This window comes from Chamaea fasciata, unplaced genomic scaffold (genome assembly GCF_029207755.1).
Source record: "Chamaea fasciata isolate MVZ Bird 193981 ecotype frontalis unplaced genomic scaffold, bChaFas1.0.hap1 SCAF_3, whole genome shotgun sequence".
In the NCBI taxonomy this organism is placed as follows: domain Eukaryota; kingdom Metazoa; phylum Chordata; class Aves; order Passeriformes; family Sylviidae; genus Chamaea; species Chamaea fasciata.
The window spans coordinates 53,657,033-53,681,424 of record NW_027094088.1 but is presented as its reverse complement, the minus strand read 5'-3'; the positions used below and the strand labels follow the sequence as shown (position 1 = coordinate 53,681,424).

Genomic DNA, 24,392 nt, shown 5'->3' with positions numbered 1-24,392 from the left:
TGTTTGTCTTGCAAGTGAAACAAGCCCTCTCCTTACAGTAGCAAGTTCTGAGGTAGACTTGTGCCTGTCAATAGAAATCAAGCTTTTTCCTCAGGGAGGTGTTTGTATTAGAAGTGGTCTTTTCTGCTTTTCCTGCTTCGGACCTTGATTTAAAATTCAGAGAATGAACCTTGTTTTCCCACAGAATGAATTTCAGTAAGGCATGTGAAAGGGATTTTGGCAGAAATGTAATGGCAGCCCTGCTGTCTGTTAAACAGTTTTTAAAGGATGTGCATTAGGTACATTCTTTGCACTTAAGATGAGGGTCCTTATGCAGCTGGCGTGGAAGGAGGATACCCACGTTGGGGGTAGCAGCCTTTGCAAATAAAAGAATTTTCCACGTGGTCCCAGTCGTTGCTGCTCCCGTGCATTTTTCCAGTTGCGTAGGCGCTGGGAGGCTGTTAGCTCGCTCGCTGCCTCCACAATGTGACCAGCAGGGCCTTTGGAAGGCTTCTTGAAACATGCTATTATGGGCTGCTTTGTGATGAAAAGAGGCCTTACAAATATCTTGAAATTTAAACAGAGATATTGTGGGTTTTCCTTTTGTGTGCCTATGTGTGTTTGTCAGCCAAATCATTTGTTCAAAGTTAATCTCAATTACAGAGCATATTGTTCATAATCCCCCATGGCTCCAAAACAATAGCAGAGTGTATGTCTGTTTGAATATATATTTACATACTTACATGTGAAATATGTTTGCTTGTATATATAATTTTGCCTCTAAAGTGGTGATTCATGTTAAAGAGATGGATATTTTATGCAGGATCCTGTCTTTCGAGCAGCACCATCCTAAGGAAATACTGCAGAAAGGCCTGAATGGAATAAGCAGGCTTTTGATCCTGCAGCCAGTCAGTTGATGCAGTTCCCTACGTGTAGCTTTGGGATTCATCCCGGTACAATGGATGGTAGGGTAGAGTCTGGGGGGTTCAGTTTCTTGGAGACAGAAAGGGTTTCTGTGTCTTTAATTTTAATATCTACAGAATTCCTCTGCTTTTCTTCTACTCCCTGAGCATAAAGGAACTGGTAGGCAATAGTTGGAAAATTTAAATAAACCACAGGTTTTATGTGCTCTGCAAGAGAGCCCCAAACTGCAGTAACTTCTTAGAGAACTTAGGCTGTGATTTAATGGTGTAGGGACTCTGTTAGCAAGGTGCCCCACGTTTTCTCCTTTTGCTGATTTCAGAGAAGGTGCTCATCCTTTTTCAACTGTAAGTATTTAGCAAGGGATTCCCCATAAAATTTTGGTTTGCGTCTGCTGAGACATTGCTAAGCAAAGCTTGCAACTGCACAAAGTATTTGCAGTGTAAATTTTTGCTCCTTAGTGAATGCTGTAATCCTGTCACACTTGATGTGTAAGATTGTGGTGGTATTGCTGAGCTACTGTAGTTTCCCTTTTGCTGTTTATTGGATCTAGGTGTGTTCCTCGAGTAAGTTAATGTTATTACATTATATATGGGTGCTTGTAGGGGTTTTCTTCTTGTGGTCTCCTTGTAGCTTTGGGTTTCCTGGCTCTGGATAAACAGTTTGCTTCCTTCTGCCCCTTGCTGCCCACGATGCAGTAGTAAAATGGTGTGCTGTTTCAAGTGTCTCTCCTGTCACTGTGATAAGATCATGCCACCAGGAAGGCATAACATTATAATCCCAAGCACAATGTGATCCTGTTCATTTCGGCTCTTGTTCTTGTCAGACGGACATGAAAAAAGGTCATGCATAGGTGGAAGGTGAGGCTAGAACTGAAGATAGTTGAAGATAAAACACTTTGCTAAAAGAGATAAATCCTGCATGGGTACATTTCAGTTTATAATCAAGGTATTATGTAGAAATGAACTTTGAAAGGTGGTTAGGATGTCCTGAATAATACAGGACATAAAGCTGACATAGAGAATACAGAATTGTAACACAGATTTGTGATGGGAGGGAGGAAATATTTTGTCCTTCATTTTTTCTCAGATTTGATGTCAGATTTGAAAATATAGTCCTAACAATACCATAGATAAGAATAATGAGGTTGCTCTACAAGAAACAGATCTGTAAGAAACACAAGACTACTGGCAATTCTAAACTTGCTAGATTTTACTGGAAGAAATGAGTGCTTTCCAGAAAAAGCCTCTGAAAAGAGGCAAAATTTAAGGCATGCCTTAGGGTATGGGGACTTCAGGCCCTTAAAAGAATCCCAGCAATTACCTAACCTGCCAACTTTCCAACGAGATAAATGGAAGCACTGTAGCTTGAAGGTGCCTTGGTTTGAATGAGATGCAGTAAGTAAGGTCTCTCTGTTCTTTACAGGCATCATAGATCTGATACTACTTATAAAAGAAGAATAGAGTTGGTGCCCTGCTGACTAAATTGTCCTCTAGAGGAGTATTAGTTACAGAGCTTCTTTGTTAACTAGGCTATATGCTTAAACCTCTGTGAATTTCTCCTATTAGCAAGCTTCCTAATAGCTTTACATGTAGATGTGCTAAGTAAATGCAAGTGTATCCATGTAATTTATGTATATAATGTGTATGTGTATGCTGGTTTTATATATAACTAAATGTTTGTGATGTGGAATTTGCACAACTTCACTACTGTTCTGTTAAAATGAGGTAAAGGTAAGCATTAATTAAAAAACCCAAACCATCCTTTACAGAACAGCTGATATTTCTCATTTTAACCCACTTGAGGACAATGTAGGAGATTGTTGGCGCAGCCCAGACTTCTAGATAGGTAACAATCTTTTGTGCCTTCCTGAGATCAACCTCCTTCTCGGTTTTCTTCATGTGTCTGAGGAGTGAACACTGTTATTGCATCCTCAGCAGATACATGGGTTGTGAAGTTCCCCATTCCTGGGAGAAAATCCCAGTGCTTACACTGAGCGCACGTAGGGAGCCCAAGCCCTGCAGGTGTGCTGTGCCTGCCAGGCTGCTCCCTCAGCCTGCACTGCATGGGAGTGGCATGGCTTCACTATTTAAATAGGCTGGTGTCATGCAAGCTTTTCTCTTTCTTTTCCACCTTGGTGGAGGAGTTTCATCAGGTGGGTGAAGAAGTTCCTGGAAAGCACGCACTTGAGAAAATGCCTGAGACTCATCAGTTGTTCTACCCTTGTAGAAGGCTGGAGAAATCTATGTGACCTAAGGGGAAAAGTGAACTTCAGTCCCATCCAGAAGTTTTGCCATAGCCTGTGAACAGCAGATAATTTCATCAAGGACAGTGCTAATTTCTTCATGGCTTTTCCATTATCCTGGCAAATTTGTTTTTTCAAGTACTTTGGTTTGCCAACACAAAGGAAAGCTTTTCTCCACACACCCTTTTAAAATCTTTGTTATTCCAAACGTAAACTTGTGTGCTTTCTATATCTTCTGTCAGTTGTGTGCCTATCTGTTTTTTTTACACTGAATTTATATTCCTTTAGAATAGGCTCTATTCTGCTGCATTCAGTTTTCAGAGGTTTATTATATGCTTTTCAGCAGCATTTGTTTTATCAGCACTTCCTGCAGCATTTGTTACACATGACGACAGCAGCGATTTGATTCCATTTAGAAGAATACCATATTATGTATGGAAAAGCAGTAATTGCTTACCTGTTTGCCAAATACATTCCACTATGAAAAATAACTAGTGTTGCGCTATGCAGTACCAAGGAATGTTATTTCTTGTTTACGTTTTCTACAGTTGATAGTTCCAACAAAGAAACAATGAAAATAGTTTATTGCCCACTTCATAATTAAATTTCCATTTGTACAGATTTGGAAATCTACTCTTGAGTGAATGCAGCATCCACGTGTAGACTGATGTTTTAGCCTTAATTTTTGCTTTTCGTGTGCCTAATGAAATACGGGTACAATTTCATGCTTGTCAGAAAAAGCAAAATTTAACTGTGGTGAGAGCTGTTCTTGAAGTATTTGTGGGACTTCATTGGAAAGGAGGTCCAGAAGATGCCCTGCAGAGCGCTAGGTGGGGTGGTTTGTATTCACTACCCTTATACACAAGGACGAATAACATGTAGCATTCTGCATGGCTTCTACTGAGTGTTAGCAGTGCCTAAACTGTTAATCCTCCTCTGCCTGTGCCTTGGAAGACTGACCATGTCCGTCTGTAAGGGGAACCTGGCTGTGAGCCTCCCCTGTAATGGAGGTAGTCATCATTGGGCTGGGCTCTAAGTACACCATGGGAGTTTCATCCATGTTCTGTGGCTTCTAAAAAACTTCATTTTTTGTTGTGAAAATTAGGCAGCACTAAGGCTTTGCTTCCTGAGCTCTTTGCTCAGGCAGAACCCAGTTCTTTTTGTGCTATTCTCACAAGGGGTCCTGCTGTCTGTGGTGCAGCCACTTGGATGAGCCAAACAAATGAAGTCAGGATCAGCCAAAGTAACGCACTCTGTCATCCCAGTTATTTCGAGTCTCAGGGGTCATTTAATGTCCTGATCTATATGTGAGGTAGCCCTGTGCCACTTTTTGGAGCTTTAATTTCCAAATAGAAATAGTAACATAGAAACATAGAAACATGCTCCTTGTGACCTGCCAATAGCTACAGAAGTACAGCAATATTGGCAGCTTTTGGTTTGCATGAGGTTTTTCTGTGATGCTTAGGAATTGACATTTTTCCTGACAGTTGGGGAGCATGTGCTTGCTTTGTCACAGCATTTTTGGTTTTTCATATCTGATCTTAAAATTATTTAAAACCCCTAATTACTCCCACAGATTCAAAGACCGGTATAACTCCTGTGTTACAGCTTGAGGGAATATGTCCAGCAGTTCATAGTTAAAATTCAGGTGTGCTGTGACCTGCAGAGGAAATTTCTCATTGAAAATGCAGCAGTTATGAGCTGACATGGAGTAACTGTTTAGCAGTGTATTAAGGTGAAATTGAAGAGAACCTGTGAGTTGTATATAGGTATTTGATGACAGTGGAGAAGCAGCAGTCCTTATTCCTTGGTGGCCAGCAGATCTAGTGCTGCTGCTGAGGGCAGGACCTCTTCTCATCTCTTTGCTGCCAGGCAAAGGAGCTGCAAGGGAGTGTTCCAGGGCTGTGTATTTTACACTCTTCTCTCATTGTGGTAATGGTTTAGAGTGAAGTGTATAAGCTGTGATTGTAATGGTAGCAAACCCCAAAATTAAATACTGTGTGAAAGTGAAACTGATGTATCATTTTCATTAGTTTTAGTATACTCATGCAGAATTTGTGGGATTAATTTTGAAAGCTTAATCCAGATGGAAAAGGTTAAATTCAATGCTGAATGAATTTGGTTCCAATTCATTTGTTGCCCTTGCTTGTTCTTTTTCTCAAAAGAATTAGAGATTAAGCAGAGGATTGTGCATACCATCCTTGTTTTCTGCCATCACTTAACTACAAGTTAAAGACAACCTCTCAGTTATCCACTGCAATAAGTAAACAAATGGATCTATTGCCATGCCAGCTCTTGAGTTCTGTGGCCTGAGTGTTCATGCAAGCACTTATGTTCATTTTTCCTTTTTCCTCAGGATTTGTCTGGATCCATTGACGACTTGCCGACTGGAACTGAAGCAACCCTCAGCTCAGCTGTTAGCGCGTCCGGCTCTACAAGCAGCCAAGGGGAGCAGAGCAACCCTGCACAGTCTCCGTTTTCCCCTCATGCTTCTCCACATCTCTCTGGCATCCCTGGGGGCCCATCGCCTTCCCCTGTAGGCTCACCTGTTGGAAGCAACCAGTCAAGATCTGGTCCCATTTCTCCAGCAAGTATTCCAGGTAAGTTTGTTCTAACAAACAAAATTAAACTAATTGGTAGGTTTATTAAATACATAAATAAATACTCACGTGTTCCAGACTTGTTTTCTGAGAATCCTGCATTTTCGGGGCCTTTTTCTGAAAAAAATGTGTTCATAGAGCAGGAGTAAATTCAATCTAAACTTCAGTTGCCAAGCCCTCAGAATGCTCAAAATGCTGAACTTGACTCCACATAGGTGTTTGATAAATGTCTTTACCACTAACCAATGCAAATACTTAATTGTAGTTTTTGTATTTGGTTTGTGTGTCATTTGTCACATACTTCTCTCAATTATTTACAGTCCTTTTTTTGTTCTAGCTGTGTGTTTTTGTTGCGTTTGGCTGTTGAGCTTGAATGGTGGTTACAGACCTGCAGGATGAGCCAGAGATTTTCCAACTCTGTATTGTGGCAATGTAATTTTGGACATGAATACAGAATATTGTATGAGATATTTCTTAATATTTGCGAAGATTAACAAGTTACTAGGGATTCAGCCCCACCAGTAGTAATTGGAATACCAGTGGAAGGCTTGCCACTCCCTCTCTTGTGCAATTTAGAGCATGACACACAGTCATGTATATTCAGAAATTTGTGGAAATCTGTTAAGATAGCCAGAAGAAAAAATGACATACGTTGACTTCAGTTCTCTAGCTTACCTTATCCCCACCCATCTGGCATGTTACTTACTCCAGGGGGTCAGGCAGCAATTTATATTTAGTATTTCAGGTGAGTTTATTCTCTTTCTGATGCTCAAGGTTTTTCATTATCTTCTGGCATTTTGAATACTCGGGGAATTCCTAAGAGTAGGATAGTGCTGACATTACCCTAGGGATAACATCAGTTGCTGACAAAACCACAAAATAATAAACATGGAGCTCAGTTAAAAGAAACAAAAGCAGAGGTGCCTTTTTGTTAGGTGATTTGAGTGTTGCTGTAAACCAAATGCTGGTTAAAATTCAGAGGGTAGTGTGTGTTTCAGTATTTGATACAAAGGTATCTGTGTAAAATGTTCCTGCCTGTTTGTCTGCAGAGGTTAAACTAGATAAGCAGAGGGAAGTAAGCTCAGTGCACATAGGAATGTTTAGTCCTAAATGTGGCCTGAGCATGTTGAGCCCTGATGCTGTGTGCATGCCTTGCAGTTATTTTTTGCCTTCCCAGCCGCTCTGACTGGCAGCACATGCTCAGGTGGAGCAGGAATAGTGGGGACAGAGTATTTGCATTGTATGCAGTGTGTTAGCTTTGTATTTCCAAGGTGGTTTCCCAGTATTTGGTGTAGAAGTCCATCTCTGTTTTTGAGTGAAGCCAGATAGTCCACCTGGCTGGAAAGGTAACATTTTGCCACAGTCAGATTCAGGTGAGTAAATGGATTGACATTTTAGCAGCCTAATTGCTGAATAGGGAAAAAATGTTGTGACACTGAAAATAGCTTTATTGTAGCCATGATACGTAAGGATGAGCATAAGTGTGTAGGGGGAGAGTAATAACTTTTATGAAACCACCTGATCTCCGTGGGGTAAAAATAGAAGGGATATGGGCTCAGAGGTCAGGGTCAGAGTCACTTCATCTCTTCAGATGAGCCCCAAAAGCTCGTTTTTATGACTCCCCCAGTGAAAAGCATTGTCTCTACATACAAACTGTGCCACCATTTTGCACAGTGGTTTTCTGGTCTGCTGCAGTAACACAAAAGCAATTCTTTCTCAGGAAGGATTTTTATGAATGGTGCTAAATCAAAATCACCCTCCACTGTTTCCTTGTCACAGACAAGCTTCTGGTCTCTGCAGCGCTTGCTGAAGGTGAACTCCCAGGTTTGAGCTAAGGCAGCGGTCTCCAGAGGGCAGCCAGGCTGCTGTGGTAGCATCGCTGCTGCTGCTGCTGCTTCTTTCTCGAGCTACAAAAACCAGGAGCAAGGCTGCTATTTAAAGCCCTGTGATAGAGAGATGCTGCAGGGTGCTGGGGCTTTCAAGCCGTATGAATTAGACTGTGCTTTCACCTAAGTGTGTGCGCACCATTGTTCTTCGTTACAAGGACTTTGGTAGCTTTTATCATCAGCTGCGTTCATGAGACCCTAAGAAAAAGTAACACAGAGCTTGTTTGCATTTCTGTGGCTGTTTGCAGCAGTCGGGTTATAGACCTTTTTAAACATAGACTGTGTAGTACAGCACCTTGCGTTTAATAATTTTGTTCTCTGCTATTTTCTTCTGCGTTCTAACCCTACCCTTGTTTGTTCTGACCTCATTCCTCTCCTATTACCTCCTGCGATGTTGTGCCACAGTTTCTCAATGTGACATAGATTGGCTCTTTCAATCATTCTCTCTCCAGCAAGTCATTGTAAAATGAGCAGCTGTTGTGTTGCTGATAGCTATGGCTAGGGAAAGCCAAAATGTTGCAGGGGGTTCTTGGTGGGAAGACCATTAAAATAAAGGTGTTGCTTTCCCAGGGTTTACTGGAAGAGGAGCGTCCTTTTCCCAATGGCTCCTTCCTTGCAACAAAATTGAAAACTAATTTAACATCAAAAGGGCAGACAAACGAACAACCCCCTGTTAAACCTCCCAAATGGCTGATTCTCTTCCACTGCCTGTTTAAGCTGTCTCCGCACCCCTCCGTCAGCCTGCCACCCCGCATTGCTTTCTGCTGCACGCCACAAATTTCACAGAACAGCCTGGCACAGGCTGCACTGACATTGGCACGTCCCTAGCTCAGTGGGCATTTCCTTCCTGTGCTCTCTGAAATACTGGATGGATATTTTGTGTGGTAAGTGGCACATGCATATACAGCCTTTGTTTCCATTCACATTACCAGAATAGACCAGGGAGATTAACTCCTAAGAGCAGAAAAAGCAGCTTGGATGGATTTTGTTCAGAAAGGTAGTTTTCTCTCAAAATCAGGAGACGTCTTGTTCAGATGTATATTCATTATAGGGCTGAAATCCTGCTCTTCTGTGGTTTCTACTGCTTCAAAATGACATTATGATTTCCTGTTAAGTAGATAATTATTCTGTTTTGCTAGAAATCCTGATCTCTCTATTTTGTAGCAGTCTTTATAATTAGGGTACATATTCTTCCAAAGAATGAGATGTGATGCCCTGCACTGCTTTGGGTCTTGAACTGTGCTTGATTCAACCCTAAACCATTAGTGGAAGCTGACACAGCACGTATCAAAATGCACTGCTGTTGCCAGAAGATTTAGTGGCTGTTAATTTCACTTTTCTCCTTTTTTTCCCCTTTCCTTCCTGTTCTAACAGTTCCAGTTTACTAACAAAGCAAAAATGTAAATAAGCTAGACTCCCCTTTCTCCCCCCATCCCCAATTTTGATCTCACTGGCCAAAGGCTTTTGTCAGCTCTTTCTCCCTTGCGGTGTAAGCAGCAAGTTTTTTTTAATATTAAGAGTTCTGTGAAAGATTGCTGATAGGCCAGGAATCCCTTAACCCATGATGGACAAGCAGATTTTGCACAAGTTAATAAATTCTATTATTTTTAAACCCCTACAGCAGTTTTTATCTATATAGAAGAGAAGCGTATGCTATGCTAATAATGAATAGCAAATGCTGCCTTTAGAAATATGTGAAATTTTTTTTTCACGTGGATCAGTATTTTGACTTCTGCTTGCACAAGTCGGTATTTTGACTTGTGCTTTTAGGACATTCCATGTACTTTCTGAAGAAACAAATTTATTTTCAGTCTTTAAAGCATCAACTACATTGTTGTTTTTATTACAATTGTTTTCTTCTTTCACTGAGGAGCATGGATACAGATGAAGTTACAATTTTCAGAAAGAAATCCATTTGTGGATACTCTGGGTTAGGAGTGTTATTGCCAGTCTTCCTAATTTATGCTAACCAGTCAGTATCCTCCCCTGATTAAAAATACCCCAAATCTTAATTGTGCCACTTATGTGAATCAATGCAGGTAATCCATTCAGTGTTAAACTCTACTCTCTGCAAACCTGGAGGTCTTCCACACCTGTATTGATCAGCTAGCTGGCTTGAATTCCAGAATCCATCAGAATTACAGCATTACAGCCAGCTCTCCAGGCAAAAAAGAGGAGCAAGAGGGAAATGGGATACCCAGTTGGAACAGTAACAGGAAATCTTGTCTTGGTGTGCATGTTAGTCAGTGTGTGTGTGACTAAAATGCTGTGAGAAGAAAACATGAGCAGTACTCTATCACAGTCCAAAGGGACATTGCACTGCAAGAATCTGAATAGGAAGGATGCTTTCTTTCATGCCTTACAAAAGAGAAGCCTACCAATTGAATCAGTTCCCAGAAGATACTACAGTAAAACAATAATTTTACTGTAGATCTTGTTTTGAAAAAGAATTTGGAAAAATCTTTTCCTTGGGATTGAGCTATTCTACATACTTAGTCTGTGAACCACCACTATTTGTATGTTATATGGCATGGACCTCTTTTAAGCATTATTTGAGAGAGAGAAGACTACCATACAAAAGTGATAAACACTGTTTAATGGTCTTTGTGGGTGACACAGACAGTAGGGTCGAGTGCACCCCCAGCGAGTTTGTCAATGACACAAAGCTCTGCAGTGCACTTGACACTGGGAGGGAAGGGATGGCATCCGCAGGGACCTGGACAGGCTTGAGAGGTGGGACTGCGTGAACCTCATGAAGTTCAACAAGGCCAAGTGAAAGGTCCTGCACCTGGGTCTGGGCAATCCCAACAGAGACAGACTGGGCAGAGAATGGATTGATTGAGAGCAGCCCTGAGGAGAAGGACTTGGGGGTGTTGGTGAAGAAGCTCAGCAAGACCTGGCAATGTGCGCTTGCAGCCCAGAGAGCCAACTTTTTGCATCAAAACCAGCGTGGCCAGCAGGGTGAGGGAGGGGATTCTGCCCCTCTGCTCTGCTCTGCTCTGCTCTGCTCTGCTCTGCTCTGCTCTGCTCTGCTCTGCTCTGCTCTGGTGAGACCCTGCCTGAAGTTCTGTATCCAGCTCTGGGGTCCCCAACGCAAGCAGAACCTAAGTTGGAGCAGGTCCAGGGAAGGGCCATGAAGGTGATGAGGAAGCTGGAGCACCTTTTCTAGAAGACAGCTTGAGAGAACTGAGGTTGTTCAGCCTGATGAGGAGAAGGCTCCTTGAAGGCAGGCAGCCTTCCAGCACTTACAGGCGGCTTACAGGCAGACTGGAGAGGAACTGTTTAAAAGGACATGAGTAATAGGTCAAGGGGGAATGGTTTTAAACTAAAAGGAGGTTTATATTAGATATTGGGAAGAAGTTCTTCACTGTAAGGGTAGTGAGGCACTGGAACAGGTTGCCCAGAGAATCTGTCAGTGCCCCATCCCTAGAAGTGTTCCAGGCCAGGTTGGATGAGGCTTTGAGCAACCTGGTCTAGTGGAAGGTGTCCCTGCCCATGACAGGGGGGAGGAAGGTTGGAACCAGATGAACTTTAAGATCGCTTCCAACCCAAACAAATATATGAATCTATGAATTTGTAATACTGTGCTTTTTGTTGAAGTTTTAAGTACCCTAAAGTAAGTGCAAAACAAGAGAGGATTATATCCTTGTAAAATGGATATAATCCCCCTGTCTAGAAAGATTATTTTAACACATCTATCAATGTTTCTCCCTTGGCTTCTCCGGAGGCAAAAATCTTGCAACAGCTTGTTGCAAGGAAGATGCATGCTGTTCATTGGCATCCAGACCAGAAAAAAGCCAAAACACAAAATGCCATTGACGTAGCTATGTTCTTAATCACTTCTTGTGCACAAAATATCTAATCAGCAGTTTTGCAAATCTAGAGTGCTTACAAATAAAATATGTGAATGTTTCACATTGTAGTAGTTTTAAACCCTTTCTTTTGAATGGTTTGAACTACATTTAGAGTGTTTCTGTCTTTTCAAAGGATGAAGAAATAAGCAAATTGTAAAGCACTCTAGCTCAAGGCATTGCTTCTAGCACAGGGAGTGTCTAGCCTGTGATACCTATTAGAATTCAGCCCAGGTCACAACTGATGAATAATCTATTGTTTCAAGGCTTCATGAAATAACTAAATAGTCTCAGTCAGGTTTCATGAGGAGAGCCTATGCTGCAAAAGGCACTATAAAAACTCCTGTCATACTTGCCATGTTGTCAGAGATCAGGGAGGTGTCCTTCTCTGCAGAGGTGGTCTTTCCAGAACAGGTGCAGGAGATGAAAAGAGACAGAGACACGCTGTTCAAGTTCCTCATGTTCAGTTTTCATGACAGAGGGTTTCATATTCCACCAGCACCAACCTGCTGGTTTTTATTGGCCCAAAGTTAAGCATCAGATAGAAAAACAGTAAGTCACACAAAAAAAGGATGCCCCGGGTGGTTATTTTTTATGGGTAGTTTATGGGGTTTAGTCTTAAGTGGTTTCCCTTGTTTAATATCTCATGTGTCAGTGTTTATATTTCACAGTTACACATTGCAGTTTTAGTTTTCAATTGCTGTGTTAAGCCAGTGCCAAACATTTCTGTCCTATGGACTGTTCACCCTGAAGGGTCCTGTGCTGAGAGTTGTCCAGCACCCTCCCACAGATGGCCAGATCAGTGGTGTTCACATCCCCATGGCTGTGCTCTGCCCCATATCTGGTTTGTCCTCTTTGCTGATTCCTGCCAGGCCTGTTTCCACCATCCTGGCAATGGCTGAGCAGCCAGCATGGTGGGCATCTGCTGCTGTGGACACTGTGGCAGCACACGTACACAGGCCACTTCTTGTAGCTCTGTGAGTCACTGCTAGCACCCTGCTGGTACAAATCCATCTAGAGTACGAGGGCTGTTGAAATCCAATTAACATATTTGCATAATTATGCATGTGCTCTGCTTCATGTAACAAAATTCAAATATACTTAACCACAGCAGCCAAGATTGGACAGGTATGTTTCTTGTTAGTTTTAGATGCATGTTTTAAGGCCATCCTTGGACAATTATTGTTTACATTTGATCATTAGCCTATGCATTTCTTTTTTTTCTCAACCCGCTTATGTTTTTGTCAAATTTGAAGTGGCGTGTGCTTGGTTTTGTATATTTGGGGGTTTTTATTCTGTCATTATTTGGCTACACAGATGTAGATTGTCTCTCTTTCTTTGTGTTGGCAAATAGGGCGTTAATTTGCGTTTTATAATAAATTAAAAGGTTGTCTCTCACTCCCTTGTCCCTTGCAATACTAAGCAGTGATTGATGAGCAAATGGGAAAAGTCTCTCACGTCTGCATCAGTGTGTTTTTGTTGTTGTTGACAGATGGTTGTTATACCTAGATAAAATAGAGCATAAATGTCATAAGGTGTTTGGTTTCTGTCATGGGATAGGCTGCTGCAGTTTTCAGTTTTTCAGTGGACTATGTATCACTGCCATGAGAGATATTTAAAGTGGCCTTCATGCTTCATAGTTAGTGTCAGACTAGACTAGACAGATACGTGGTGTGTCCCTCCTTAGAAGAAGGAGTCTGAACAATTGCAAATATGGCTTGAATTAATTCTGTGCCTCAAAAGAACATTTTCACTATCTCCAGATAATAATTTTTTTAAAAATTAATGAAAAGCAAGATATCCTTTCTCCTCCTTAGAGACAAAATTCATGCAGCTTGAACTGTGGCTTGAAAGATTTGAACAGCCCTTTGACAGCATCGCCCTGTAGGTAGATAGGGAAGTCAAATTGCAAAGTGGGTTTTTAGAAAGCAAACACAAAAGAACAATTCACTCCGTTGGCAAGCTTTTCTGTTTGTTCCCCATCTTCAGATAACAGTGGACTCAAATTATTGTGATGTGTTGATTGATTACAGCCGTTAAGTTTCTTAGTAATCAGTTTCATCACTTATTCTCAATTCACGCTTGCACCTTTGATTTCTCTTCCACAACAGGGTGATGTGGGTTGTCGTTGACTAATGAAGAACAGAATTGGTTTCGGCGTGAGACAAACGGAATGCCGACACCAATCCCAAAGTGCATTAATCTTTAATAATCCACATCTGCATGTTTATAAATGATATAACCAGGAGTTGCTAATGTTAATACTCCCCCTTCCAAACAGAAGCTGACATAGGAGTTGGTGTTTGCAAACTGCATGAGAGGCACGTGGCCGTGCGTGGTGCGTGTGACCTTGTGGAGGGAGCTCGCCAGATGAAAGTTCTTGGTTGATTAAAAATACATGAAGAATTGCTTCGCTTCCGCACCGGTCTTTGGAGCTTATCGTTGGCGGGCAAGATGAAATATGGCATGATAGATCTTGTCTTCTAGGGAGATCAGACCCACCAAATGGTTTTTGGAAGCAGGTTTGCCTCAAGGTGCTTTTATCCTTTATGCATTCAGCTTGCCCTTTTCTCCCTCATCCCTGAGAACTGCTGAGACCAGGGCTGTGTAATATGCAATATAACACAATAAGAAAAACTAGATTAGCTGAGGGTTTGTTTCTTTTGAGGGTAGTATTAGTGAGAGCACATACATTTTGCTACTAAAATGCTCTTTAATCAGAGACAGTGATCTAGTATGAGGAGTAGCAGGCAGGACTAGTTAAATAGCTCATTGCCACATAGCGCTGCTCCAGTTTCCCTGCTTGCTAGACTTGAGAGAGCCGAGAGGAGCAGGGAGAACTCAAACTCCATTGTTGATGGTCTTCCAAGTTAATGCTGCCTGATTCTGAGAAATTCTTAAACTTACGTGGATCAAGGGAGAAGAAATATGGATAAGAAACAGCAATTTCACATCACATTCACCCTTTCTTTTGTATCTTGCATGTTTTCACACTGCAGATATCGTAAGTGAAAATTGATCTGTGGTTTGGTTAAAATTTGGCAATGTTAAAGTTAGGAGTTAAGGTTTTTATTAGGTGGCAAATTTTTGGAAATGTATGTCTGCTACATCTGTTGTGCTTCTCAGGCTCTTGAATGCAGGTGACACAATAAGGAACAGCTTAAGAGAAAAAATCTCCTCCTAGTTATAAATACAGACTAGAGAATGAGCACTGATAATGAAAAATTCTTCCTTTTGGAACTTGGTTTAAATCCCTAAATAGAATTCTGAGGTTTTAAGTTTCAGGTGTGTGGCAGGGTAGGTTTCATTTCTGGAAGGAAGAAATGAGCAAAATAGAAGAAAGAAATACTACCCTCTCCTTTGTTAGGAGATTTTAGATATTTAGCACTTGCATCAATTACAGTTTATATTCTGTTTAATTGACATTTTAAAAAAATTTTGAGAATGTTTTTTCTCTAGCTGAAGGATACGCTTTTTGCATTACATGTAATTACTACAAACATGTAATGATGTGTCCTAAGTAATTACAGATTACTAAATCCATGCTAGCCTTTACAATCTTCTACTTCGGTCCAAATGCAAGCAAAACTACCATTTTTATGGAAGGATTAAAAGGACAGAATAAGAAACACAGTATGACTACAGGGTCTGGATCATTCCCTAAAGAACATAGGCACTTTTTTCAAAAATACAAGAAAATACAATTTTCAAAATCTTAAAGCAATTCAGAGGCCCTGTAGAGGTGTGAGAGAAAGTGCTGGCAGGCTGTGGCTGCAGCCTCTCCCAACCCCTCTCATCCCAATTCATGCCATCACTTTGGAGGGACGCAGTGACAGAGTGCAAAACATGTGGAGGGGTGGTTAAACGAGACTTTAGAGGGGGAAAAAAGAAATTAAGTCAGTGGCTGCACTTTGAAGAGGTCTGTCTAGTGCAGAGCAGCGAGCGAGTGGGGAAGAAAGGAGCAAGCACCTCATCTAATCTTTCTTCTGGGGACCCAGGTGGACAAATTGGCAACCCTGTTCACAGCCTCCCCCCAACCCCCTTTGTAGCATAAGAACTGCTAATCGGATCCATGCTGCTGCAACTGTGGTTAGTTATTAACAGAATAAAAGCAGATTTCTTCAAAAGAACGGGTTGGGGAAAACGGCTCTACAAAATTGCAAGGTTGTTAGAATCTTAAATGCACAGCAGTCGGTTTTTCCCTATTCTGAATTAGGCGATGAATACGGCCTTTCATCTGTCACTGTGCCCATTTCTTCAGAAGGCAGCCAAACATTAGGCTTCTCAAAAAAAAAAAAAAAAAAAAAAAAAAAAATTGAAAGAGGAAAAATATTGGGGAACAGGAAGAATAGGAAAACGAGAAGGAGAAATCAGGTTTTGTTTTTATTAATTTGGCCTGGTGAGAGAAATATGAGCTTGCCTGCTCTATTCAGTTCCTGCACGCCAGCCGCTGTGAACCACCGTTTCTGAATGTGGGGATTAGAAAAGATTTAACTGGTTGCTATCCTGGGCTGCACCATTCTAGACAGGCCTCCAGCAGAAATATCCTTGGCTGGAAATTCTCCTGAGCTTAATGGATATAATGCATTAAATAGATGTGGAGTTAGGCAGAGGTGAAAGCAGAAAGAATTTGATTCCCCCAAATGAAACTTCTCGTAACTACAAAGTGAAATCACAGGTCTGGGATGGGTGTTACTGAGGATAGAGAAACAGTGATTCCTAGATTTAGACTGACTTATGCCTTTGCTTATGCAAGTAATTAAATGATGCATCCTTAATTTTGAGGAGCTCTACTGCCCTCCTGGTTTGCAGCAGAATTTTGGAATTTGTTGGAAAGGAATAGTCCTCAGGCAGGCAGGTGCTTGCTCTGACCTACTGGAAAGCCACTCATTATTTGGGTGAGTTGCATTCTTCTGAAGATTCCCATTGACAGCTTGTTTTGGGCTTATTTCCAAAATCTCAGGACAAAGTGCTTCACTTTGGTCCAAACACAGGGATGACTTCTGGATGGGGCATGGATGAAATAGACCTACTTGGCAGTGCCTGCTGCTGCTCTCCCTTCCCCTCCAGAGCAAAAAGAGCTTTGGCCTTGGAGGGCAATATGTTTTCTTTCTGCCCCTTGCCACCAAGACCGTTGTCAATTCAGTCAGTACTAACAATTATTTCACTTCATACTCCTGAGTATTTGTTGCAGTCTTCATACCTTACTCAGAGGTTACACAACCTGGGAATAAATCTTGGTTGTCTAATTTGACAGACCCCAGTTTCAGCTACTTAATTCTTCTTTTTTGAAGTCCATAATATAATGAATTATTCTGTAGTACAGGTGACATTTGGATGGTGTTCCATAAGTAATACCTTGGGACTACACGCTGAGTAATGAGGATGAAACAAAATATTGAGTAGCTACCTCATCTGGTCAGTGTCAACTTTGCTTTGAATTAAATGTTATACCGTGTCAAACAAGTAGCTTCTGCTCATGAAATTAAGATGTTTATGCTTTTGTGTTTGTGTGGAGAAAAGTCAGAGCTGGGGTTGTCCAGGCCCCTTTGTTCATTGTTCCATTTTTTAATGCAGCTTTGAGGGCAATTTAGCACTTAAGTAACAGTGATTTCTTTGAAACTCGCCCAGAATCCCATTCTTGATTTGGTGAATGTGACATAGCTAGGAAAAAGAAGGTGAGAGTGTAACTTACATGTGCTGGTAGTCTGAGAATTTTACACTTTCATGGGAAGCAAAGTGGAGGTTTTTACTTCTTTTTCATTTTTTGTGGATTGTGATACTCACATATATTAGGGAATCATGTGTCTTTGAAGCACGGTACATTTGTTTTAAGAGGTAATATGGAAAATCAGGGCTAAGCCTGACAACAATCTTGATAACACTTTATGATGTAGAGCATCCATAAATCTGGCATAAGTTGATAAGCTTTTAGTTTAGAAGCATGTACAGAAGCTTTGTGCTGCTGCAATGGAACAAACCAGCTTCTTGCAGTCTCACCTTCAGTGAGCTTCTCAGCCAGCCACCAAAAGCATTCCAAGGCAGGAGGGTTCTGGGTTTGGTCCCAAGTTCCTGGGTCAGGGAGGTGGAAGTTGTCTTGGTATGCAGGCTGCAGTGGATTACCAGTGTTGTAAGGGGTTATTAGCTGCATTAGCTGCATTGTGGTGCTGAGCAGAGCCAGAAGGCTTGGTCTGAGTGTGTTTCACTCTGCATTATCTGAGAGGGTCCTCATGTCTCAGGCCTTTTAAAATATCTGCACTCAGATTGCTGCATAGATAGGAGGAAGGTTTTAATATTTTGCACGTCTTAATTTGAGAGGCTATGCAGACAACCCTTGCTTTTTACTTGAATGAATAAGTAATTTTAAAAATACTGTTGATACAACAGGAAGCTTGGCTACAATGCATAAATTAAGGAATAAAATAATCTTTATTCTTAAGGGGTCATAGGCTTTATAAGATGAAAGAGATAACACAAAACACATGACCAGTTTCCCTTTATGCTACCCATAGAAAGATTTCTTTCCTTTGAGGTCATTTGCACCGCACTTCCAATTTCCTGAAAAGCTCATTTGAAACACTCCCATATAGAAGCCTACTTATGTTCTTTCATTTCTGATGTAGGGATCCAAGACCTGGAATGTCTCTTCTGGTCTGTGTGCCTTTTTTGTAACATTGACTGTGTGATGATTATCCTGTTATTTTATCACATTTCTTCTTAATCACTAGATTTTCAGGACCTCATTATTCCTAAAACAAAGTTGTTTCAAGTTACAGTAATGGCTTGATTATCCTCCTAAACATCATCATGCTCTTTTTCCTGCTTGATATTTAGCCTCAAATATATTTTTAGAAAGAAGTCACAAAATTCCAGCTCTAGTTTTTGTCATACTAAATAATACACTTTGAGCTTCCTGTCATTTCATGCTGGTAGCTGGTTCCCATTCCAGTTTGCATTAGGCTTTCTGGGTTTGTCTCTATGAAGGCTCACCAGTGACACATCAGCAGTGATGTTGTGTTGTCTTGCCTCTGCTGTAAACAATCTTCCTATTTTATCCTACTGATAAAATTGTTTCTTTGGGTGTGCATGACATGGTTAGTTATGGCTGTTTATAGGCTATGGCCATTTTAGGTCAACAGATATGGTCAGATTTTTCCTTCCTTTTCTCCTCCCACGTCTACCTGATAACGTACAGCTCTTCAGTTATAAAAGGCCTGGTTCCGATCCATGTATATAAACGCTTGCATTTTTAATACTCCAAGCCAAAAGGTAGTCCCAAGAGTTTCTGAGGGAGCATTTTGATCATCTTTTGTATTGACTAATATTCCCTACTTTGTGATCAGTCAATGCCATTAATCCAGTTATAGCTCTCAATTCCTAAATTAGATTGGCAGTTGTCCCAAAGACAACCCACAAGATGTGTAACTTCTGCCTTTCCTTCAGCCTTTCCTTCAGCCTTTCCTTCAGCCTACTGTTCCGTTTTCAACACAGGCTGTGATCAGTCCCCCACTCTCCAGTTCCTCATGCATCTCAAAATTCTTGTGCTTATATCCCTCCTTCCCCCCTTAACTGGTTATTTCCCAGAGGGAACCTGTTATCACCAAAGTGTTTTCTTCACTCAATTTTTCAGGCGTAATTCTGGGAGATATTGTCCAGCTGGTAGAGGGTGTCACAGCTGAGCATCCTCAGTATCATTACAGTGATGGAGCAGAGAGCCCTCAGCACGTTTCAAAGCATTGCTGATGTGGACTGTAAGGACCCCTCCTCAGCTGAATATCAAAGATCTGCTCTTGCTTGCTATGTTGGCCCTAAGGAATTGACTTTTTGCAGTTTAACTGCGTGGCTGTAGCCATAATGCAGTTGCTATTTAGTACTTTTCTCAGTCCATCTTTGCCAAACGTATGCAGTCTCTCCTGATTCCATTTGAAGGGAAGATTTTCAAAGTGAAAAGCATTTGACATAATTTTAAAAATTGAAAACCCGCTTACATATATAGTATTATCCATTTTTAAATTCCCTTACCCCTTCAGCTGACTTTTTTAATACTAAATAGCAGATACTATATTAGGTAGACTGGTGGTTTCAGTAATTTGAACAACTAATTTTACCAGATAGCTATATAAATTTGAATAGCATTTTGCTCCGCTGTTAAATATAGGGGAAAGAACTAGCATGGCAGCTTCTATCCTTTTAACATGCATTATTGCATTTTCTGTGGTTTTGCATAATAGTAGTATTGTGAAGCATCTGTAGTATTCTAGTACTTTGCATACATTTTGGCAGGTGGGGTATCTCACCAATGTGGCAACAGTGGTATACAAAACATGGGAAAAAGTCATCCCTGTTTAAACTTCCTTCTGTGTATCACTGGGTCAAAGGAGGCAGTAGTCTGTCAGTAAAAAAAAAAAAAAAAAAAAAAAAAAACACTGGATTTTTTTCTCTCTTAAATAGCTGTGGAAGTTATGTTAAAAACTAAAGACGGTTGTTCTACTTCTTTTGTAGAAGTTTTCCTTCCCTAATAAAATAGAAAAGTCTGTTCATGTATTATTTAGTGTCTTCCAAGAAACACAACTGCAATACTGGTTGAAAGAGAAAAGGATTACTATCGTTTAAAGAAAAGAAATGGAAAATCTTTAAGGTCATTTCTTTTCGTGACAAAGAAACTTTAAAAGCATGGCAGACAGGATCTTCAAAGGTTTTAAAGGCCTGTCATCAGCTCCCAATCAATAGGAGTCAGATACCCAAATTAAGAGTTCAGTTCAAGTCTTCAAAGGTATTTGGGTGCTTAACCTCCTTTTACCTTTCACATCACTTCTAAGAACAAAATGGCAGCTCGATTGAAAACATTTTGATGCAGTACCTTCATGTCCAGCACCTGGATAATCTGTAGCACCCACTGATTAGTCTAGTGGATACTTCTCTTGAAAGTTTGTTACTTGTTAGAATATGTGCAGAGTTCGTCACGTTTATGAAATCGTTTTTCTTTCTGAAACGAAACTTTTTCTTTACAGTTTATTCAATAAGGAAGAAAATCAGAAGTACACTGAAAAAAATTGCTTTAATGCTTGCAGAGACTGATAATTCTAGTGAATATGCAAAACTTCAGAGTCTCTATTGACTGAGGATGTGGAGGGAACCGATTTCTTTGTAAAAGTTGTACACGTACTGTTCTGCACTTTACTGGTCTGTGATTGAACATTTGGTTGTGTGGAATAAGGCATCAGCCAGGTAACTGATGTTACTATCAATGTAAAAAAAAAACCAGACACCATCTATAATATGCAAAATATGTTGCCTGTCATAGATATTCTCTGCACTATATAGCTTCTCTCAAACTTGCCAAGCGTCCACCTAAAGGAGGATCCTGCTGAGAGCTGTGCCGTGCAGTCAGAACCATCCCTGCTTTATTATTTATTTTTTTTAAGTGTTTGTAGAAATCTTAGATAGTTCCCTTTTACTTGAAGTGCTCTCTCTGATAGCGGTGCCTGGGGCATACACAGTGGAAGTGGCAGTGCCCTGTGTTAACATGGAAATGCTGATTGTTTACAGTCTTGAGTTACTGAATCCTTCCTGTCAAGCCGAAAGCTTTCATTATAATGCAGGCACTTACCATCTCCACAGCCTGCTCTTGAGTGACATCAAAACATAAGCTGGAATTTGTCATTATTATTGTCATATGCCTCAGAGTTTGTGAATGGGCCGTGAAACCCAAAGCCTTGGGCGCTGAGTGGCATGTTTGGTCTTTTGGAGGAACAATTCTGCCTCTGGTCCAGCATTTGCATCTCTGAGACAGTTGTCACAGCTGCTCCCGGTAATGTTGACTGTCATGTTTTTAGTGCAAAAGCACCTCATCTGAATAGCCAGGCAGCGGCTGCACTCCACATTTTACAGATTTTCTCTTTGTTCTGTGTCAGTCTGGCCTTTCTTCTGAGTTGGTGCTGAGAACTGGTGGCTTTGTGGCGGGAAGTGGGTGGGGCAGAGCAGACACTTTTGCTTTCCTGCGTTTATGTCCAGCTCAGGCCCTTGGTGGCTGTAAAGGGCAGCCCCTGCTGCCCTGCTGTCAACCTGGCTCCCAGTGCCAGGACCATCCCCAGGATTCTTGCTCCTGCCACTGCACAGGGGCAGCTGCTGAGCAGGAGGAAATGAGTCTCAGCAGGCACAAATCTATTGCCTGTTTTTATTCTTTCCATTTCTTTCAAATGGAAAACAATCTGAACAGTTTCTGAGCATGAGGGATATAATTCTGTCTGCTGCTATTTATGCCATGCTCATCGCTACAAGTGTCTAACTGCTTAAAGTATATATCTGCTGCCTAACCTGAGGTGATCTTCAAGCCTCTTGGGCTGTCATGGGCAGGCATGTCTCAGACCTAGAGCAAAGAGGAGTCCTAGGGGATGTCCAGGTCTCATTCTTCCTCCTCCTCAGGCTGGGGCAGGTTGACTCTTAAGCTCGAGGTCCCTGGGGCATTGGGCGGGTGGTAAGACGGACCTCTCCGCTTGACATGGTGTTGAATGGTGACCCAGAGAAGCGACTTGCGTCAGTGCAATAAGCATCTGCCTTATTATCCATTAACACTGAAAGGGTACGTTTTGTGTTCTGAGCCTCTGGGAGTGCTCTGCTTGTTTGGGTGGATAGATAGCAGTGGATGTCTTTTGAACAAGGTCGTAAAAATGGATGTGCCTGTTCTGGCTAGTTATTTTAATGAATAACTTCCCTTTGCTTTTATTTGAATAATAAGATAGCCCTTTTCTGTCTGATTTCTTTCAAACATTCACTTTCACCACATGTGCCTACATGTTATTCTTTATTCCCATATTCTACATGGACATTCAAACAATATTAAAACCACTGATTCATTGAAATACTTTTTAAACTGTTGTTGTTAGTCATTTTTGTATTGACCGAATTTTTCATTGGTAATATTGTTGGCAGCAGTCCATGTCTGCCTGGCTGGAGGCCAGTTTAAGCTAGGCAGGATGAGCCCTATTGTTCAGCAGACTTGGATTTTGTTAAACTCCCTAACAGAAATATGTGTCAGGAGATTTGCAGCTATAAATTGGATCATGTTGGTGAGGTTGGGAACTCACTCAGTGCGAAATTGAACATTTCACCATGCCTGTTGCTAAATGTGTTTGTGCATGTTTCCTCCATGGGTTTCAAAAAATAAAAGGAAAAAAAAAAAAAAAGAAGAAAAATGTATGAAAAAAGCTAGACCTGTTGAGCTCTGTCTTTACCTTATACAGCTGGTACTTTCTTTGATTTTGAGTGGTTGAAAAATGCAGCAATGCTTGGTTTTGTGCACTGAAATGCTAAAAGCAAGTGTGTTTTCCTTTTTCTCTCTGTGTGTTACAGGCAGTCAGATGCCACCACAGCCTCCTGGCAGCCAGTCAGAATCCAGCTCCCACCCTGCCTTGAGCCAGTCACCAATGCCACAGGACCGAGGTTTGTTAGGTGTTGGGGACTTTTCAGTTGGTGCCAAATGCAGCCTTCATTTTAAGTTGCACATTAGCACTGTGAGATTTCCTGGTATTTCTTTTCTTTTCCCAGGGAAAATAATGACAGTCTTCATGGTAAAAGGCTTGGGGGGTTTCCATCTCCGGGGAAGGAGCAACTGAATAGCAGGTTTTACCAAACTATAATTGAAAACAAGGTTTTCTCAAAATACAGTGAATGCCCAGGGTACAAAGGCAGTTTTTGTAAATACTTGAGTCATGTCCTGGAGAATACAGCTCTTCGTTGTCTATCTTGGAATTAAGATGTAGGGAAAGAGTGCTAACTAGGAGCAGTTTTGCTACTGTTCTTAAAATTGTCATCTTTAATATCTTCGCATGGACACAATAGTCCTCTAGCCAGTTCTAGGATAAAAATATCTTTAAATATAAAGGGAAATCAAATATTTAGGTCAAATGGTTCAAACATTTGGAAATCTTGCTATGGAAAACCTTGCAGGCAAGAGCACTGTTTTAAAAGGGTGCTCCCTACCGTATGCTCACAAAAATAAGCAGAGCATTTTTAAGTTAGTTACCTTTTATAAACTTTAGGCCCTTTTTCCTTTCACCTCCTTTCCCCCTAGCCCATGGAAGATAGTTGTCACAGCTTTTGTGTGGCCATACGTGCAATCAACTGCTGTAAACTGGGCATCCTGTCCGTGCAGTGGTTAACATGTGCCAGTGACAGGCTTGCAAAACAGACACATGATAACTGTGATAAACATGGAGTTATTTATGAAATGCCCCTCCTAAAATGTCTTGCTTCCAGAAATATCCCAAGTAGCACCATATGGGGATACCATAAATACTAGAAGTTTTCTCACAGTGAAACAAGTTGAACTCACAGAATGACAAATTTCTGGGATAGCATCCAGGAGGAGCTAAGAGAGCTCACAAAGAAGAGCAGAGAGTCTTAATTTTTGCTATTTTTCTAGGTTGAATGTCTCCTCCTCCCGGAATGCTGATTAATGAGAACATGAAATACAGAATTCCATGCTCATTTGTTTTGTTTCCTTTTCAGTCATTCTTTTTACTCAGTTGTTCGTGCAGGGACTTATTTTCCCATTAAAAAAAAATGAGAATAATGTACCTGTTTGGTGACAAAAAGAATGGCCTCAGTGCCCAATACAAATATATGATGCTTTGTGGGATAGAAATGTCAGAGTGCAGCAGGAATGGATCAGATGGAGGCTTTGAAGACCCAAACATCTCAGAAAGATATGTGCCTTTCCTGTCACAACTGGGTCTTGGCATAAAATGCTATAGTGCCCAATAATAATTATTTCTGCAGTGTGTGTTCCTCACCTGGCTTTGGGGGACAGGTTGTGCAGGTCTGACAGGGCTGGAAAGGTGGAACCTCTCTGTTCTGCTGTAGAACAGAACTGGGGTTCACTGTATGGTCAGGAGAGGCAGACAGATAT

The 24,392-nt window shown here is 41.2% G+C and overlaps 1 protein-coding gene across 5 annotated transcripts in view; it reads left to right on the top strand.

Annotated features, from left to right (window-relative positions):
* The window catches only part of ARID1B (AT-rich interaction domain 1B), a 324,700-nt gene that overhangs the window by 220,251 nt on the left and 80,057 nt on the right, over positions 1–24,392 (top strand). For all 5 annotated transcript variants that reach the window (XM_066179044.1, XM_066179043.1, XM_066179042.1 and 2 more), the window contains 2 exons: positions 5,502–5,745; positions 22,835–22,924. In XM_066179044.1, the coding sequence (XP_066035141.1) occupies positions 5,502–5,745; positions 22,835–22,924 (334 nt within the window). The remainder of the gene's footprint in view (positions 1–5,501; positions 5,746–22,834; positions 22,925–24,392) is intronic.